Source organism: Salvelinus alpinus, chromosome 14 (assembly GCF_045679555.1).
Source record: "Salvelinus alpinus chromosome 14, SLU_Salpinus.1, whole genome shotgun sequence".
Classification (NCBI taxonomy): domain Eukaryota; kingdom Metazoa; phylum Chordata; class Actinopteri; order Salmoniformes; family Salmonidae; genus Salvelinus; species Salvelinus alpinus.
In genome coordinates, this window is record NC_092099.1 from 49,439,624 (window position 1) to 49,460,185 (window position 20,562).

General features: G+C 43.4%; 1 protein-coding gene across 4 annotated transcripts in view; it reads left to right on the forward strand.

Annotated features, from left to right (window-relative positions):
- The window catches only part of LOC139539012 (rho GTPase-activating protein 15-like), a 157,654-nt gene that overhangs the window by 57,646 nt on the left and 79,446 nt on the right, over positions 1-20,562 (forward strand). For all 4 annotated transcript variants that reach the window (XM_071341672.1, XM_071341670.1, XM_071341671.1 and 1 more), the window contains one exon: positions 20,261-20,349. In XM_071341672.1, coding sequence (XP_071197773.1) covers positions 20,261-20,349 — 89 coding nt within the window. The remainder of the gene's footprint in view (positions 1-20,260; positions 20,350-20,562) is intronic.

Consider the following 20,562-nt stretch of genomic DNA (forward strand, 5'->3'; position numbering starts at 1 on the left):
ATGTAGTACCACTCTACTGTATTATCACTCTAATGTAGTACCACTCTAATGTAGTACCACTCTAATGTAGTACCACTCTAATGTAGTACCACTCTACTGTAGTATCACTCTACTGTAGTACCACTCTAATGTAGTACCACTCTAATGTAGTATCACTCTAATGTAGTACCACTCTACTGTAGTATCACTCTAATGTAGTACCACTCTAATGTAGTATCACTCCACTGTAGTACCACTCTACTGTAGTACCACTCTACTGTAGTATCACTCGACTGTAGTACCACTCTAATGTAGTACCACTCTAATGTAGTACCACTCTAATGTAGTACCACTCTAATGTAGTACCACTCTAATGTAGTACCACTCTACTGTAGTATCACTCTAATGTAGTACCACTCTAATGTAGTACCACTCGACTGTAGTACCACTCTAATGTAGTACCACTCTAATGTAGTACCACTCTAATGTAGTATCACTCTAATGTAGTACCACTCTAATGTAGTACCACTCTAATGTAGTACCACTCTAATGTAGTACCACTCTAATGTAGTACCACTCTACTGTATTATCGCTCTACTGTAGTACCACTCTACTGTATTATCACTCTAGTGTAGTACCACTCTACTGTAGTACCACTCTAATGTAGTACCACTCTAATGTAGTACCACTCTAATGTAGTATCACTCTACTGTATTATCGCTCTACTGTAGTATCACTCGACTGTAGTACCACTCTACTGTATTATCGCTCTACTGTAGTACCACTCTACTGTATTATCACTCTACTGTAGTACCACTCTAATGTAGTACCACTCTACTGTAGTATCACTCTAATGTAGTACCACTCTAATGTAGTACCACTCTAATGTAGTACCACTCTAATGTAGTACCACTCTAATGTAGTACCACTCTACTGTATTATCACTCTACTGTAGTACCACTCTAATGTAGTACCACTCTAATGTAGTACCACTCTAATGTAGTACCACTCTAATGTAGTACCACTCTACTGTATTATCGCTCTACTGTAGTACCACTCTAATGTAGTACCACTCTACTGTAGTACCACTCTAATGTAGTACCACTCTAATGTAGTACCACTCTAATGTAGTACCACTCTACTGTATTATCACTCTACTGTAGTACCACTCTAATGTAGTACCACTCTAATGTAGTACCACTCTAATGTAGTATCACTCTACTGTATTATCGCTCTACTGTAGTACCGCTCTACTGTATTATCACTCTACTGTAGTACCACTCTACTGTAGTATCACTAATGTAGTACCACTCTAATGTAGTATCACTCCACTGTAGTACCACTCTACTGTAGTACCACTCTACTGTAGTATCACTCGACTGTAGTACCACTCTACTGTAGTACCACTCTACTGTAGTACCACTCTACTGTAGTATCACTCTAATGTAGTACCACTCTAATGTAGTACCACTCTAATGTAGTATCACTCTAATGTAGTACCACTCTAATGTAGTACCACTCTAATGTAGTACCACTCTACTGTAGTACCACTCTACTGTAGTACCACTCTACTGTAGTATCACTCTAATGTAGTACCACTCTAATGTAGTACCACTCTACTGTAGTACCACTCTAATGTAGTACCACTCTAATGTAGTACCACTCTAATGTAGTACCACTCTACTGTATTATCGCTCTACTGTAGTACCACTCTACTGTATTATCACTCTACTGTAGTACCACTCTACTGTAGTATCACTCTAATGTAGTACCACTCTACTGTAGTATCACCCTACTGTAGTATCACTCTAATGTAGTACCACTCTAATGTAGTACCACTCTAATGTAGTATCACTCTAATGTAGTACCACTCTACTGTAGTATCACTCTACTGTAGTATCACTCTAATGTAGTACCACTCTAATGTAGTACCACTCTAATGTAGCACCACTCTACTGTATTATCACTCTACTGTAGTATCACTCTACTGTAGTACCACTCTACTGTAGTATCACTCTAATGTAGTACCACTCTACTGTAGTATCACCCTACTGTAGTATCACTCTACTGTATTATCACTCTACTGTAGTACCACTCTACTGTAGTATCACTCTAATGTAGTACCACTCTACTGTAGTATCACCCTACTGTAGTATCACTCTACTGTATTATCACTCTACTGTAGTACCACTCTACTGTAGTATCACTCTAATGTAGTACCACTCTACTGTAGTATCTCCCTACTGTAGTATCACTCTACTGTATTATCACTCTACTGTAGTACCACTCTACTGTAGTATCACTCTAATGTAGTACCACTCTACTGTAGTATCACCCTACTGTAGTATCACTCTACTGTATTATCACTCTACTGTAGTACCACTCTACTGTAGTATCACTCTAATGTAGTACCACTCTACTGTAGTACCACTCTACTGTAGTATCACTCTACTGTATTATCACTCTACTGTAGTACCACTCTACTGTAGTATCACTCTAATGTAGTACCACTCTACTGTAGTACCACTCTACTGTAGTATCACTCTACTGTAGTATCACTCTAATGTAGTACCACTCTAATGTAGTACCACTCTAATGTAGCACCACTCTACTGTAGTACCACTCTACTGTAGTATCACTCGACTGTAGTACCACTCTAATGTAGTACCACTCTAATGTAGTATCACTCTACTGTAGTATCACTCTAATGTAGTATCACTCTAATGTAGCACCACTCTACTGTAGTACCACTCTACTGTAGTACCACTCGACCGTAGTACCACTCTACTGTAGTACCACTCTAATGTAGTATCACTCTACTGTAGTATCACTCTAATGTAGTATCACTCTACTGTAGTACCACTCTAATGTAGTACCACTCTACTGTATTATCACTCTACTGTAGTACCACTCTAATGTAGTACCACTCTAATGTAGTACCACTCTACTGTAGTATCACTCGACTGTAGTACCACTCTACTGTAGTACCACTCTACTGTAGTATCACTCTACTGTAGTATCACTCTAATGTAGTACCACTCTAATGTAGTACCACTCTAATGTAGTACCACTCTACTGTATTATCACTCTACTGTAGTATCACTCTAATGTAGTACCACTCTAATGTAGTACCACTCTAATGTAGTACCACTCTAATGTAGTACCACTCTAATGTAGTACCACTCTACTGTAGTACCACTCTAATGTAGTACCACTCTACTGTAGTACCACTCTACTGTAGCACCACTCTAATGTAGTACCACTCTAATGTAGTACCACTCTAATGTAGTACCACTCTAATGTAGCACCACTCTAATGTAGTACCACTCTAATGTAGTACCACTCTAATGTAGCATCACTCTAATGTAGTACCACTCTAATGTAGTACCACTCTACTGTATTATCACTCTAATGTAGCACCACTCTAATGTAGTATCACTCTAATGTAGTACCACTCTAATGTAGTATCACTCTAATGTAGTATCACTCTAATGTAGTATCACTCGACTGTAGTACCACTCTAATGTAGTACCACTCTAATGTAGTATCACTCTAATGTAGTATCACTCGACTGTAGTACCACTCTAATGTAGTACCACTCTAATGTAGTATCACTCTAATGTAGTACCACTCTAATGTAGTACCACTCTAATGTAGTACCACTCTAATGTAGCACCACTCTAATGTAGTACCACTATAATGTAGTACCACTCTAATGTAGTATCACTCTAATGTAGTACCACTCTAATGTAGTACCACTCTACTGTATTATCACTCTAATGTAGCACCACTCTAATGTAGTATCACTCTAATGTAGTACCACTCTAATGTAGCACCACTCTAATGTAGTATCACTCTAATGTAGTACCACTCTAATGTAGCACCACTCTAATGTAGCACCACTCTACTGTATTATCACTCTAATGTAGCACCACTCTACTGTATTATCACTCTAATGTAGTACCACTCTAATGTAGTACCACTCTAATGTAGTACCACTCTAATGTAGCACCACTCTAATGTAGTATCACTCTAATGTAGTACCACTCTAATGTAGTATCACTCTAATGTAGTATCACTCTAATGTAGTATCACTCGACTGTAGTACCACTCTACTGTAGTACCACTCTACTGTAGTATCACTCTACTGTAGCACCACTCTAATGTAGTATCACTCTAATGTAGTACCACTCTAATGTAGTATCACTCTAATGTAGTATCACTCTACTGTAGTATCACTCGACTGTAGTACCACTCTACTGTAGTACCACTCTACTGTAGTATCACTCTACTGTAGTATCACTCTAATGTAGTACCACTCTAATGTAGTACCACTCTAATGTAGTACCACTCTACTGTATTATCACTCTACTGTAGTATCACTCTAATGTAGTACCACTCTAATGTAGTACCACTCTAATGTAGTACCACTCTACTGTAGTACCACTCTAATGTAGTACCACTCTACTGTAGTACCACTCTACTGTAGCACCACTCTAATGTAGTACCACTCTAATGTAGTACCACTCTAATGTAGTACCACTCTAATGTAGCACCACTCTAATGTAGTACACCTCTAATGTAGTACCACTCTAATGTAGTATCACTCTAATGTAGTACCACTCTAATGTAGTACCACTCTACTGTATTATCACTCTAATGTAGCACCACTCTAATGTAGTATCACTCTAATGTAGTACCACTCTAATGTAGTACCACTCTACTGTAGCACCACTCTAATGTAGTACCACTCTAATGTAGTACCACTCTAATGTAGTACCACTCTAATGTAGCACCACTCTAATGTAGTACCACTATAATGTAGTACCACTCTAATGTAGTATCACTCTAATGTAGTACCACTCTAATGTAGTACCACTCTAATGTAGTATCACTCTAATGTAGTACCACTCTAATGTAGCACCACTCTAATGTAGTATCACTCTAATGTAGTACCACTCTAATGTAGCACCACTCTAATGTAGCACCACTCTACTGTATTATCACTCTAATGTAGCACCACTCTACTGTATTATCACTCTAATGTAGTACCACTCTAATGTAGTACCACTCTAATGTAGTACCACTCTAATGTAGCACCACTCTAATGTAGTATCACTCTAATGTAGTACCACTCTAATGTAGCACCACTCTAATGTAGTATCACTCTAATGTAGCACCACTCTACTGTATTATCACTCTAATGTTGTATCACTCTAATGTAGTACCACTCTAATGTAGCACCACTCTAATGTAGTATCACTCTAATGTAGTACCACTCTAATGTAGCACCACTCTAATGTAGTATCACTCTAATGTAGCACCACTCTACTGTATTATCACTCTAATGTAGTACCACTCTAATGTAGTACCACTCTAATGTAGTATCACTCTAATGTAGTACCACTCTAATGTAGTACCACTCTACTGTATTATCACTCTAATGTAGCACCACTCTAATGTAGTATCACTCTAATGTAGTACCACTCTAATGTAGTACCACTCTACTGTATTATCACTCTAATGTAGCACCACTCTAATGTAGTATCACTCTAATGTAGTACCACTCTAATGTAGTACCACTCTACTGTATTATCACTCTAATGTAGCACCACTCTAATGTAGTATCACTCTAATGTAGTATCACTCTAATGTAGTACCACTCTAATGTAGTACCACTCTACTGTAGTATCACTCTAATGTAGTACCACTCTAATGTAGTACCACTCTAATGTAGTACCACTCTACTGTAGTATCACTCTACTGTAGTACCACTCTAATGTAGTACCACTCTACTGTAGTATCACTCTAATGTAGTACCACTCTACTGTAGTATCACTCTAATGTAGTACCACTCTAATGTAGTACCACTCTACTGTATTATCACTCTACTGTAGTACCACTCTACTGTAGTATCACTCTAATGTAGTACCACTCTAATGTAGTACCACTCTACTGTATTATCGCTCTACTGTAGTACCACTCTACTGTATTATCGCTCTACTGTAGTACCACTCTAATGTAGTACCACTCTACTGTAGTACCACTCTACTGCACTGTAGTACCACTCTACTGTCGTACCACTCTACTGTGGTATCACTCTACTGTAGTACCACTGTACTGTTGTATTACTCTACTGTAGTACCTCTCTACTGTAGTACCAATTTACTTTAGTATCATTCTACTGTAGTACTCTGTACTGTCATTCTACCGTAGTACCACTCTACTGTAGTACCACTCTACTGTTGTACTGTAGTACCACCCTACTGTAGTACTGTAGTACCACTCTACTGTTGTACCACTCTACTGTAGTACCCTATAATACCATTCTACTGTAGTACGACTTTACTGTTGTACCCTGTAGTACCACTCTACTGTAGTATCACTCTACTGTAGTACCCTATAATACCATTCTACTGTAGTACCATTCTACTACCCTACTGTAGTACCACTATACTGTAGTACCACTCTACTGTAGTATCACTCTACAGTACTACTGTAGTGCCACTCTACTGTACTACTGTAGTACCACTCTACTGTAGTACCACTTTACTGTTGTACCCTGTAGTACCACTCTACTGTAGTATCACTCTACTGTACTACTGTAGTACCACTCTACTGTACTACTGTAGTACCACTCTACTGTAGTACCACCCTGCTGTAGTATCACTCTACTGTAGTACCACTCTACTGTAGTACCACTCTACTGTAGTACCACTCTTCTGTAGTATCACTATACTGTTGTACCACTCTGCTGTAGTATCACTCCACTGTAGTACCACTCTGCTGTAGTATCACTCCACTGTAGTACCACTCTACTGTAGTATCACTATACTGTAGTACCACTCTACTGTAGTACCACTCTACTGTAGTACCACTCTTCTGTAGTATCACTATACTGTTGTACCACTCTGCTGTAGTATCACTATACTGTTGTACCACTCTACCATAATCCTGTTTTAGCGCCTCAGAGAAATGACACGCTTCTCTCATGCATCTGGGAAGACATGTTGAGACCGACCCCTGCACGTGGATAATCCTGTGTTCTTCTGAGCCCCACGGAGGCTTGACGATGCATAGTCTTCCCCCGTACAACGGTCAAAGCCTCTTCTTACATGCACCTTTGTTGGACTGATGTCCCTCCTCATCTTTTCTGTTGTCTCACAGTAACACTTGTCATTTGTTCTGAGGGGGTTGTTTGCTAAGTCTTAAAGACAGAATTATGAATGAATGTTATCACCCAATAACAGCTGATGACAGAAATACAAGCAGAAAGATGTATAGCCTACTCATTCTCCACCAGTCTGCTACTTGTGTGGTCTTTCCCATCAAAAGATTCTCTGAAAAATGGCAGCTGTTCTTCAGGTTGACAGATATAAACCTTATACATTTGAGCATTGGGGTATTTTACCTGGGGAGGTCAGCTTGGAGATGAGAAGAGATGGTTTTCTCCGTGCAGCTGAACTTCCTCTCCTGTCTCTCTGACAGTCCAGCCAAACCCTGTGAGCTGACACACTGTGATCCCATCACTCAACACCTCCATCTCCTCGCATGGAGACAGGGTTGCTAGGCAACCTCGCATGTCTGGTCACCCGAGCCAGGGAATCCAAAGGAAGTCTTCGATTTTGGGGATATAGAGTGTGTGTGTGTCTGTGTGTGTGTGTGTGTGTTCATCTTCTATTCCTGGCACTTAGGGGAGGCAAAACAGGTTTCCTGACGTCGAGGGCCCCTAGCCTCTTTAGAGGTGAATACATCTACATGTGTTGGCAACAGAGCAGACTGCTAGATACAACATGGAGAGGGAAAAGGCTTTAGTTGTGTTAACTATTCCCTGGCTGCTGTTAAGGAGGTTTCAGAACCAACAAACCCATCAGAACACCATGATGAATCCTCAACACCACCGTCAGTTCACATAAAATACAGTCCTCTGTTCACTCAAACAAAAACACTCTTTCTCCCTTCTCTGTTTGAAGGTGGAAAATAGGATCCTTGTGTCACAGCTGGGATACTATTGTGCTTGTTTTTGTTAATGGTAGTGTTTGTTGTAGGAGGAGTGAGGTCACTGAATGGGATGACGTAGAGTACAATGTGACTGACAGAATTGGTTAGGTGGCATTGTCAGGTTCCAAGGTGTGTGTGTGTGTGTGTGTGTGTGTGTGTGTGTGTGTGTGTGTGTGTGTGTGTGTGTGTGTGTGTGTGTGTGTGTGTGTGTGTGTGTGTGTGTGTGTGTGTGTGTGTGTGTGTGTGTGTTGGCCCTAGTGGTGATGCATGGAGGCTTTGTTATAACTGCTGTGTTTGCATTGGTGTAGGCCACTTCCCATGTATGAATGGAGGACTGTTAAAATGGCATTGCCATCGCACACAGAGCTAGTGGGAACACTTCCTATAGGTGTTGTCAGTTGTCCGTGAATCAGCTAAACTGACTTTACACATCACCAAGACAACAAGAACAACAGGTGGTGCAGAGCCAGGCGCTACAGGACGTTACAGGACGTTACGATGTATAGTATGAGAGCCTTTCTGTGTGCATTGTAAAATAAAATTAAACTTCAATGGCCCCATACATCAGCAGTAACCGGAGACGAACCGTGGAAATCAACGTAAAATTGATTACCAATATGATTCAGCCAACAGCCGTTAGGGAGGCACTTGCATTACGGTGTGAAGCTGTGAAGGATCGAACACATTTCACATTAGGTTTTACAATTCATTAATTAGTTACGTTCATCTCCAACTGAATCTGTTTTTGTTGTATGTCTCGGTTGAGCCTGCTGCACTTAATTGAGATAATCTAAGGGACCAATCAGATTACCTGTATCCAGTTTCAGGCTGGGTTGGGAAACATGTGTGGCTTTTGAACTCGTCAGAGAATATCATCTGTAAAAGTAATTGGTTAGGGAAAGAAGGGTGGGGGACATGGGTATTCTGTTGATTGCGTTGGGGTCTCCTTTGAAGACGGTATGGCCGCATTAAGCCTAGTCCATGAAATCAGTCTGTGTGAACACAATGGAATAGAATGATGCAATTCAACAAAATGGTGAATGCAATATCTAACCCTTCACGCTTGATTTACAGACATACATAGTAGATGCTGGAATGAGAGGTCTGAGCAGTTGCAATTTTTTCTACCCACTGCTTTTGTTTTCTTACATTACTCTCCTCATTCTTTCTCCCGCTATCTTCCCTTTCTATATTTGAGCTACGGCTATCATTTAGAACATCTGCTATCTTTACCACAAAGAGTAAAAACATATTATTGTTGAGGTCCTGTGTGACTCAGATGGTAGAGCATGGCGCTTTCAACGTCAGGGTTGTGGGTTCGATTCCCACTGTTGGGGACAGGATGAAAAAGTCTGAAAACGAATGTGCTCTTTACTCTAAGTCGCTCTGGAAAAGAGTGTCTGCTAAATGACTAGAATGTAAAAGGACGTCCAGCATGTCTTTACACCTTCAGCACCATCTCATCATATGTCAGTAGCTAGGGACCCAGCAGAAGAGATATAGTATACTGTGTCCCCCTCTGTCTCTTACCCTGATTAAACCCTCCAGTACTGCAGATCTCCTTGATGGGAGAGAAACTACAGAACCAGGACACAGATCGACCCGCCTGCCCACGTACCCTCCCCCCCACAGCAGACAGGGGAGGTATTACGTACCCTCCCTCCCACAGTAGACAGGGGAGGTATTACGTACCCTCCCTCCCACAGCAGACAGGGGACGTATTACGTACCCTCCCTCCCACAGCAGACAGGGGAGGTATTACGTACCCTCCCTCCCACAGCAGACAGGGGAGGTATTACGTACCTCCCTCCCACAGCAGACAGGGGACGTATTACGTACCCTCCCTCCCACAGCAGACAGGGGAGGTATTACGTACCCTCCCTCCCACAGCAGACAGGGGAGGTATTACGTACCTCCCTCCCACAGCAGACAGGGGAGGTATTACGTACCCTCCCCCCCACAGCAGACAGGGGAGGTATTACGTACCCTCCCTCCCACAGTAGACAGGGGAGGTATTACGTACCCTCCCTCCCACAGTAGACAGGGGAGGTATTACGTACCCTCCCTCCCACAGCAAACAGGGGAGGTATTACGTACCCTCCCTCCCACAGCAGACAGGGGACGTATTACGTACCCTCCCTCCCACAGCAGACAGGGGAGGTATTACGTAGATAATAACGGCATCATGTGTCCCACCGACAGCGGTGGGAATGAGGTTTATTTTCAACAGGAGGTTGATCATAGGGTGGGGATGTGTTGTCATGGGGACTGATTAAGATGATGATGTAAGTGTTTGAGAGCTCGGTCACATGTTTTCTCTCGGGTCAATCTATAACACACATGTTCACCTCTCTGGCAATGGAGACTCATTCTATTCTATTCAGCCCCTGTCAGTGTATTATCAAATCAAATCAAATTTTATTGGTCACATACACATGGTTAGCAGATGTTAATGCGAGTGTAGCAAAATGCTTGTGCTTCTAGTTCCGACAATGCAGTAATATCTAACAAGTAATATAACAAATTCACCACAACTACCTTATACACACAAATGTAAAGGGATTAATAAGAATATGTACATATAAATATATGGATGAGTGATGGCCGTGCAGCATAGGCAAGATGCAGTAGATGGTATAGAATAGAATACAGTATATACAGCACATATGCGATGAGTAGTGTAGGATATGTACAGATTATTAAAGTGGCATTATTTAAAGTGACTAGTGATACCATTGTTGAGTCCATTTATTAAAGTGGTCAGAGATTTTAGTCTGTATGTTGGCAGCAGCCACTCAATGTTATTGATGGCTGTTTAACAGTCTGATGGCCTTGAGATAGAAGCTGTTTTTTAGTCTCTCGGTCCCAGCTTTGATGCACCTGTACTGACCTCACCTTCTGGATGGTAGCGGGGTGAACAGGCAGTGGCTCGGGTTGTTGTTTTCCTTGATGATCTTTTTGGCCTTCCTGTGACATCGGGTGGTGTAGGTGTCCTGGAGGGCAGGTAGTTTGCCCCTGGTGATGCGTTGTGCAGACCGCACTACCATCTGGAGAGCCTTACGGTTAAGGGCGGTGCAATTGCCATACCAGGCGGTGATACAGCCCGACAGGATGCTCTCGATTGTGCATCTGTAAAAGTTTGTGAGTGTTTTTGGTGACAAGCCAAATTTCTTCAGCCTCCTGAGGTTAGAGGCGCTGCTGCGCCTTCTTCACCACGCTGTCTGTGTGTGTGGACCATTTCAGTTTGTCCGTGATGTGTACGCCGAGGAACTTAAAATGTTCCACCTTCTCCACTACTGTCCCGTTGATGTGGATGTGGTTGGTGTTCCTTATGCTGTTTTCTGAAGTCCACGATCATCTCCTTTGTTTTGCTGACGTTGAGTGAGAGGTTATTTTCCTGACACCAAACTCCGAAGGCCCTCACCTCCTCCCTGTAGGCCATCTCGTCGTTGTTGGTAATCAAGCCTACCACTGTGGTGTCATCTGCAAACTTGATGATTGAGTTGGAAGCGTGCATGGCCATGCTGTCATGGCTGAACAGGGAGTACAAGAGAGGGCTGAGAACGCACAGTGTTGAGGATCAGCGGGGTGGAGATGTTGTTTCCTACCTTCACCACCTGAGGTCGGCCCGTCAGAAATTCCATGACCCAGTTCCACAGGACGGGGTCGAGACCCAGGGTCTCGAGTTTAATGACAATTTTAGAGGGTACTATGGGGCTAAATGCTGAGCTGTAGTCAATGAACAGTGTTCTTACATAGGTTTTCCTCTTGTCCAGATGAGATAGGGCAGTGTGCAGTGTGATGGTGATTGCATCGTCAGTGGACCTATTGGGGCGGTAAGCAAATTGGAGTGGGTCTAGGGTATCAGGTAGGGTGGAGGTGACATGATCCTTGACTAGTCTCTCAAAGCACTTCATGATGACAGAAGTGTGTGCTTTGGGGCGGTAGTCGTTTAGCTCAGTTACCTTAGCTTTCTTGGGAACAGGAACAATGGTGGCCATCTTGAAGCATGTGGGGACAGCAGACTGGGATAGGGATTGGTTGAATATGTCCGTAAACACACTAACCAGCTGGTCTGCGCATGCTCTGAGGACGCGTCTAGGGATGCCGTCTGGTCCGGTGGCCTTGGGAGTGTTAACACGTTTAAATGTTTTACTCATGTAGGCCACGGAGAAGGAGTGCTAACAGGCTTTGGTAGCAGGCTCTGTTAGTGGCACTGTATTGTCCTCAAAGCGAGCAAAGAAGTTGTTTAATTTATCTGGGAGCAAGACGTTGGTGTGCACGGCAGGGCTGTTTATATTTTTGTAATCTATGATTGACTGTAGACCCTGCCACATATGTCCCATGTTTGAGCCGTTGAATTGTGACTACTTTAACTCTATACTGACGCTTTGCTTGTTTGATTGCCTTGCGGAGGGAATAGCTACACTGTTTGTATTCGGTCATGTTTCCAGTCGCCTTGCCATGTTTAAAAGCGGTGGTTTGCGCTTTCAGTTTAGTGCGAATGCTACCATAATTCCACAGTTTCTGGTTAGGAAACGTTTTAATTGTCACAGTGGCTACCACATCTCCAATGCACTTGCTAATAAACTCGCTCACCGAGTCAGCGTATACATCAATATTATTGTCTGAGGCTATGCGGAACATATCCCAGTCCACGTATTCGAAGCAATCTTAAAGCGAGGAATCCGATTGGTCAGGCCAGCGTTGGATGGAGCTGAGCACGGGTGGTTCCTATTTTAGATTTTGCCTATAGCAGGGGAGCAATAAAATGGAGTCATGACCAGATTTGCTGAATGGAGGATGGGGGAGGGCTTTGTATGCATCGTGGAAGTTAGAGTAGCAGTGGTCCAGAGTGCTACCAAATCGTGTCATGCATTCGATATGCTGATAGAATTTAGGAAGAATTGTTCTCAGATTTGCTTTGTTAAAATCCCCAGCTACAATAAATGCAGCCTCAGGATGTATGGTTTCCAGTTTACATAGAGTCCAGTAAACTTCTTTCAGGGCCGTCGCAGCATCTGCTTGGGGGGGATATACACGGCTGTGACTATAATCGAAGAGAATTCTCTAGGAAGATAATGCAGTCGGGATTTGATTGTAAGGAATTCTATGTCAGGTGAACAAAAGGACTTGAATTCCTGTATGTTGTTATGATTACACCACGAGTCGTTAATCATAAGGCATACACCCCCGCCCTTCTTCTTACCAGAGAGATGCTTGTTTCTGTCAGTGCGAAACATGAAGAAACCAGGTTTCTGTACCGACTCTGAGCAATGTATCCGTGAATATTACAATCTCTGATGTCTCTCTGGAAGGCAACTCGTGCCCTAATTTCGTCCACCTTGTTGTCTAGAGATTGGACATTGGCTAGTAATTTGCTCGGAAGCGGTGGATGGTGTGCTCGCCTTCTAAGTCTGACCAATAGGCCGCTCCGTCTTATCCTCTGGGATAAGATCCCATGTCCAGGGTGGAGGTCCGAACAAAGGATCTGCTTCGGGAAAGACGTATTCCTGGTCGTAATGTTGGTAAGTTGTCGTTGCTTTTATATCCAATAGTAATTCCCGGCTGTATGTAATAACACTTGAGATTTCTTGGACTAACAATGTAAGAAATAATACATAAAAAAACTTTTTCTAAGGATCTGAAGAGAGGCGACCATCTCTGTTGGTGCCATCTTTCAAATTAAGATTCAATGTATGATGCTGGAGACGTCCGTGGTTTCCTGTTTGCTATATTTCTCTGAACTCTACTTGACATGTGCTTAGAAGTACGGTATTGTTTGTAGAACAGCATTATGGGCATGAGGTGATTTGTTGATGTGAAAACCTTGTGTTCCTCTACACCTCAACATTTCTTCATCACTGTTGTTGGGACTTTTAAGAGACGTCTACATTAAGGCTCTGCCTCATATATAAAGTCTGAGGGAAACATTGCAGACAAGGTTATAGTCTCCTCGCCAGCTTCCGTCTGCAGCTGTAGGATCCCAGATTTGCAATGTGATTTCCCATGAGCTTGCATTATTAGATACTGTATAGTTATTCTTGAGCTTTTTTAAATCCAATGGAAGTATAGGCCATTTAGGGATTGAATATTGCCATGTCTTTTGTTAAGTGACTGCTACTTAATAAGGCCCGGGGGGGTGTGGTATATGGCCAATATACCATGGCTAATGGCTGTTCTTACGTGCGACACAACGTGGATTGCCTGGATACAGCCCTTGGCTGTGACATATTGGACATATACCACAAACCCTGAGGTGACTTATTGCTATTATAGCTGTGTCATACCACGGCTGTCAGCCAATCAGCATTCAGGGCTCAAACCACCCAGTTTATAATGAACTGTGTGGTTTTACCCCTGAATGCTGATTGGCAGACAGCTGTGGTATATCAGACCATATACCACGGGAATGACAAAACAATTATTTTTACTGCTCTAATTACGTTGGTAAACAGTTTATAATAGCAATAAGGCACCTCGGGGGTTTGTGATATATGGCCAATATACCACGGCTAAGGGCTGTGTGTAGGCACTCTGCGTTGCGTTGTGCTAAGACCAGCCCTTAGCCATGGTATATTGGCCATATACCACACCCCCTCTGCCCTTATTGCTTAATTAGAGTGCCATATGTCTCTACTAATGCACGTGACCTAAAGTCAGCAGGATTGAAGCTGTGGTTTTGAAGGTCAACCATTCTTCAGATGGCCCAAGGTCTCCGTCTTTCTGTGTTACTAAACACCAGTGACAATCCCCTCATCGACTCCTCACTCAGTTTCACAAAACAACACAAGCTTAAGGCAGGGAGGGATTTGGTTATAGTTCCCTTGTTTAATTATAATGATTATAGTTCCCTTTTTTAATTATAATGATTATAGTTCCCTTGTTTGGCTTATGTGTCAACTACTTGTGTAGAAAGGCAGTCATTTTGGATGTAATTAACAAATAACCTTCTCAACTTTCACCTTGGGCAACAGCAACACAAGTAAACATGCCATGACTCCATTCCATGTCTGTAACCTATAACTAAATTAGGGAGTCTGTACTACACCATGGTCTGTATAGCTTTAGCATTTAGCCAATCACAGTTAACTATGCCAGTAGAGTCACTAGTTGCTATGCGAGAGAGTCTGAAGTTAATTATGAATGGATGGTTGTCGTAGACACTCCCACTGTCTTAAATTAGCAGTGTTTTGATGCAGACAGCAAACATCGTCACTTCATTAATGAGGGCTGTAGTAGTGATTGCATGAGTATGGTAAGGTCTCAGTATTACCGAACTCATCAATGGTGAGATGTTATGCTAGCTTGTCAACTAGTTGTTTTTTGATCAACTGTAGTATCAGTAGTCATCAACCAGTCATTGCAGAATGAAACACTGCTTTATCAATTCGTTCCAACTGGTAGAATATACTATCATTCCATCAGTGGGTTTCGCTATTGGTCTGTGCCACAGATAAGAGGCCATGATAAAACGAGAGCTTGGGACTATAAGGTTCTATCTGCACAGCGTTGTTCTATTCAATGTTCTCTACCTATATAGTACTCTAATTACCCCCAAGTTATGTTGTTAAGTTCAAAAGAATACAGTATAAAAATGGCTGACTTTAAAGCCAATTATCTCAGAATCCTCTTTTTGCAGATAGAAGCTCTCAAAGTGTCTTTGTGGAGTATTCATTTAACAGCAGACTGAAGTTTCTCCATTCCCAGAGGCTCTGTGAGGCAGACAACCGAGTAGACGTGAACGGCAACACAATGAGTCTCTCTCACCAGAGCTGTGAAGTCACGAGGGCGAGAAAGAGAGCTACTGACTGGCTGTAGTAAAAAACAATGCAGCAGATGATCCATTATTAACAGGGCACCGTGCTGAAGACAGCCCCCCTAAGATGCTTGTTATCACCAGCCTGTGGGTTGGGCACAGTCAGTCACGTGGACCGTGTTGCAGTATAACATGGGTAGGTAGGTCTGTCAAATCAAATGTTTTGCTTCGTAAATAACAGGCGTAGACTAACAGTGAAATGTTTACTTCCCAACAGTGCAGAGAGAGGAAAAATATAAATAATAGAAAAATAATCAAATCAAAGTGTATTTGTCACGTGCGCCGAATACAGCAGGTGTAGGTAGACCTTACAGTGAAATGCTTACTTACAGACTCTAACCAAAAGTGCAAAAAATATATTAGGTGAACAATAGGTAGGTAAAGAAATACAACAACAGTAAAAATACAGGCTATATACAGTATAGCGAGGCTATAAAAGTAGTGAGGCTACATACAGACACCGGTTAGTCAGGCTGATTGAGGTAGTATGTACATGTAGATATGGTTAAAGTGACTATGCATATATGATAAACAGAGAGTAGCAGTAGCGTAAAAGAGGGTTTGGCGGGTGGTGGGTGGGACACAATGCAGATAGCCCGGTTAGCCAATGTGCGGGAGCACTGGTTGGTCGGCCCAATTCAGGTAGTATGTACATGAATGTATAGTTAAAGTGACTATGCATATATGATAAACAGAGAGTAGCAGCAGCGTAAAGAGAGGGGTTGGTTGGGGGGGGGGGGGGCAAACAATGCAAATTGTCCGGGTAGCCATTTGATTACCTGTTCAGGAGTCTTATGGCTTGGGGGTAAAAACTGTTGAGAAGCCTTTTTGTCCTAGACTTGGCACTCCGGTACCGCTTGCCATGCGGTAGTAGAGAGAACAGTCTATGACTGCGGTGGCTGGGGTATTTGACCATTTTTAGGGCCTTCCTCTGACACTGCCTGGTGTAGAGGTCCTGGATGGCAGGCAGCTTAGCTCCGGTGATGTACTGGGCCGTACGCACTACCCTCTGTAGTGCCTTGCGGTCAGAGGCCGAGCAATTGCAGTACTAGGCAGTGATGCAACCAGTCAGGATGCTCTTGATGTTGCAGCTGTAGAACCTTTTGAGGATCTCAGGACCCATGCCAAATCTTTCTAGTTTCCTGAGGGGGAATAGGCTTTGTCGTGCCCTCTTCATGACTAATAACACAAGGAATAAATACACAATGAGTAATAATAACTGATTAAGGTAGGCTGGTGTTAGAATTCATTCCAGTGTTGATTCCAGATGGGCGTTAGGCCATAAATCCTCAGTGCATTTTTCAGGTTGGCAGTGTTGTTCACGGATTAGTTTTTCAGCCTAATCAGACGTGTCTGAGAGAGTGTTTTTCCCTGGAATTTGTCAGCAATTTCAAAAGCCTTGTCAAATCTCTAGTAGGAGATAAACAAGTGTTATTGTATAGCTTGATAAAATTATCTATTACCTTGTGCTAACCATGTAGAGACTCTTATGGCAGATGCTGTGTGTCAAGGTTGTGTCAGGGTTAACCTTGTGCATAACTGTACTGTATGTCTGTTCTTCATTAAATTTAATCTGATGACTCTGTCTTTCCTGTGCGTGGGATGTTTAACATTTGGTGGGTAGCAGGAAAGGGGTGCATAACCTCCCGGGTGGCGCAGTGGTCTAGGGCACTGCATCGCAGTGCTAGCTGCGCCACCAGAGTCTCTGGGTTCGCGCCCAGGCTGGGCTGGGTTCGGGCCCAGGCTCTGTCGCAGCCGGCCGCAACCGGGAGGTCCGTGGGGCGACGCACAATTGGCATAGCGTTGTCCGGGTTAGGGAGGGTTTGGCCGGTAGGGATATCCTTGTCTCAGTATGTAAAAAAAATAAAATAAAAGAAAATAAGTAATAAAATGTATGCACTCTACTGTAAGTCGCTCTGGATAAGAGCGTCTGCTAAAATGACTAAAAATGTAAAAAATGTAAATAATGGTGGCGGTTTATGACTCCACCATTGGTCATGCAGCAGCCTGGCAGGGAACAGGTGGGGTTAACATGGAGTTCAGTGAGGCGTGCTGTGTAGGGCTGAGCTGTCCTGACATGGAGACAATCAGGAGTCTTATGGCTTGGGGGTAGAAGCTGTTTTGAAGCTTCTTGGACCTAGATTTGGCGCTCCGGTACCGATTGCCATGCGGTAGCAGAGAGAACAGTCTATGACTAGGGTGGCTGGAGTCTTTGACAATTTTTAGGGCCTTCCTCTGACACTGCCTGGTATAGAGGTCCTGGATGGCAGAAACTTGGCCCTGGTGAGGTACTGGGCCGTACGCACTACCCTCTGTAGTGCCTTGCGGTCAGAGGCCGAGCAGTTGCCATACCAGGCGGTGATGCAACCCGTCAGGATGCTCTCGATGGTGCAGCTGTAAAACCTTTTGAGGATCTGAGGACCCATGCCAAATCTTTTCAGTCTCCTGAGGGGGAATAATCTTGTCGTGCCCTCTTCACGACTATCTTGGTGTGCTTGGACCATGTTACTTTGTTGGTGATGTGGATGCCAAGGAACTTGAAGCTCTCAACCTGCTCCACTACAACCCCGTCGATGGGAATGGGGGCGTGCTCTGTCCTCCTTTTCCTGTAGTCCACAATCATCTTCTTTGTCTTGATCACATTGAGGGAGAGATTGTTGTCCTTAAGCCACACGGTCAGGTCTCTGACCTCCTCCCTATAGACTGTCTCATGGTTGTCGGTGATCAGGCCTTGTGCCTGGAGTTGTGCCTGGCCGTGCAGTCATGAGTGAACAGAGAGTACAGGAGGGGACTGAGCACGCACCACTGAGGGGCCGCCGTGTTGAGGATCAGCATGGCGGATGTGTTGTTACCTACCCTTACCACCTGAGGGCGGCCCGTCAGGAAGTCTAGGATCCAGTTGCAGAGGGAGGTGTTTAGTCCTATGGTCCTTAGCTTAGTGATGAGCTTTGAGGGAACTATGAACGGTTAGCTGTAGTCAATGAATAGCGTTTTCACATAGGTGTTCCTTTTGTCCAGGTGGGAAAGGGCAGTGTGGAGTGCAGTAGAGATTGCATCATCTGTGGATCGGTTGGTGCGGTATGCACATTTTAGTGGGTCTAGGGTTTCTGGGAAAATGATGTTGATGTGAGCCATGACCAACCTTTCAAAGCATTTCATGGCTACAGACGTGAGTGCTATGGGTCGGTAGTCATTTAGGCAGAGTGGACTATGGTGGTCTGCTTGAAACATGTTGGTATTATAGACTCAGACAGGGAGAGGTTGAAAATGTCAGTGAAGACACTTGCCAGTTGGTCGGAGTACACGTCCTGGTAATTCGTCTGGCCCAGCGGCCTTGTGAATATTGACCTGTTTAAAGGTCTTAATCACATCGGCTGCAGAGTGTGCGATCACACAGTCATCCCGGAACAGCTGATGCTCTCGCATGTTTAAGTGTTGCTTGCCTCGAAGCGAGCATAGAAGTTATCTAGCTCGTCTGGTAGGCTCATGTCACTGGGCTGCTCTCGGCTGTGTTTCCCTTTGTAGTCTGTAATAGTTTGCAAGCACTGCCACATCTGACGAGCGTCGGAGCCGGTGTAATTCGATCTTAGTCCTGTATTGATGCTTTGCCTGTTTGATGGTTCGTCGGAGGGCATAGCGGGATTTCTTATAAGCTTCTGGGTTAGAGTCCTGCTCCTTGAAAGTGGCATCTCTACCCTTTAGCTCAGTGCGAATGTTGCCTGTAATCCATGGCTTCTGGTTGGGGTGTGTACGTACAGTCATTGTGGGGATGACTTTCTCGATGCACTTATTGATAAAGCCAGTGACTGATGTGATGTACTCCTCATCGACATCGGAAGAATTCCGGGTCATGTTCCAGTCTGTGATAGCAAAACAGTCCTGTAGTTTAGCATCTGCTTCATCTGACCACTTTTTTATAGACCGAGTCACTGGTGCTTCCTGCTTTAATTTTTGCTTGTTAATTAACAGGAGGATAGAGTTATGGTCAGATTTGCCAAATGGAGGGCAAGGGAGAGCTTTGTATGTGTCTCTGTGTGTGGAGTAAAGGTGGTCTATAATTTTTTCCCCTCTGGTTGCATATTTAATTTGCTGATAGAAATGAGGTACAGCTTATCATGAGATACTCTACCTCAGGTAGGCAAAACCTTGAGACTTCCTTAGATATCGTGCACCAGCTGTTGTTTACATAAATGCATAGGCCCCCGCCCCTGCTGATAGTGTATAACCCGCCAGCTGTATGTTCTTAATGTTGCTTTCAGCCACGACTCGGTGAGACATAAGATATTACAGTTTTTAATGTCCCGTTGGTAAGATATACGTGCTTTCAGTTCGTCCCATTTATTTTCCATTGATTGAACGTTAGCTAGTAGAACGGAAGGCAAGGGCAGATTAGCCACTCGTTGCCTGATCCTCACAAGGCATTCCGATCTCTTTTCACGAACTCTACGTTTCCTTTTCCAGCGAATCACAGGGATCTGGTCCTGGTCAGGCGTCCGTAGTATATCCCTGGTGTCCGACTCATTGAAGAAGAGCTCCTCGTCCAACTTGAGGTGAGTAATCCCAGTTCTGATGTCCAGAAGCTCTTTTCGGTCATAAGAGATGGGAGCAGCAACATTATGTACAACGTGAAAAGACAAACAAAATGGCATGGTTGATTAAGAGCTGAAAGACGGCAGCCCCACCCTCCGGCGCCATCTTGCTTATTGAGACCTAGGTCTGTTTTACAAATGTGTCCTGTATATACAACATAAATATACATATTA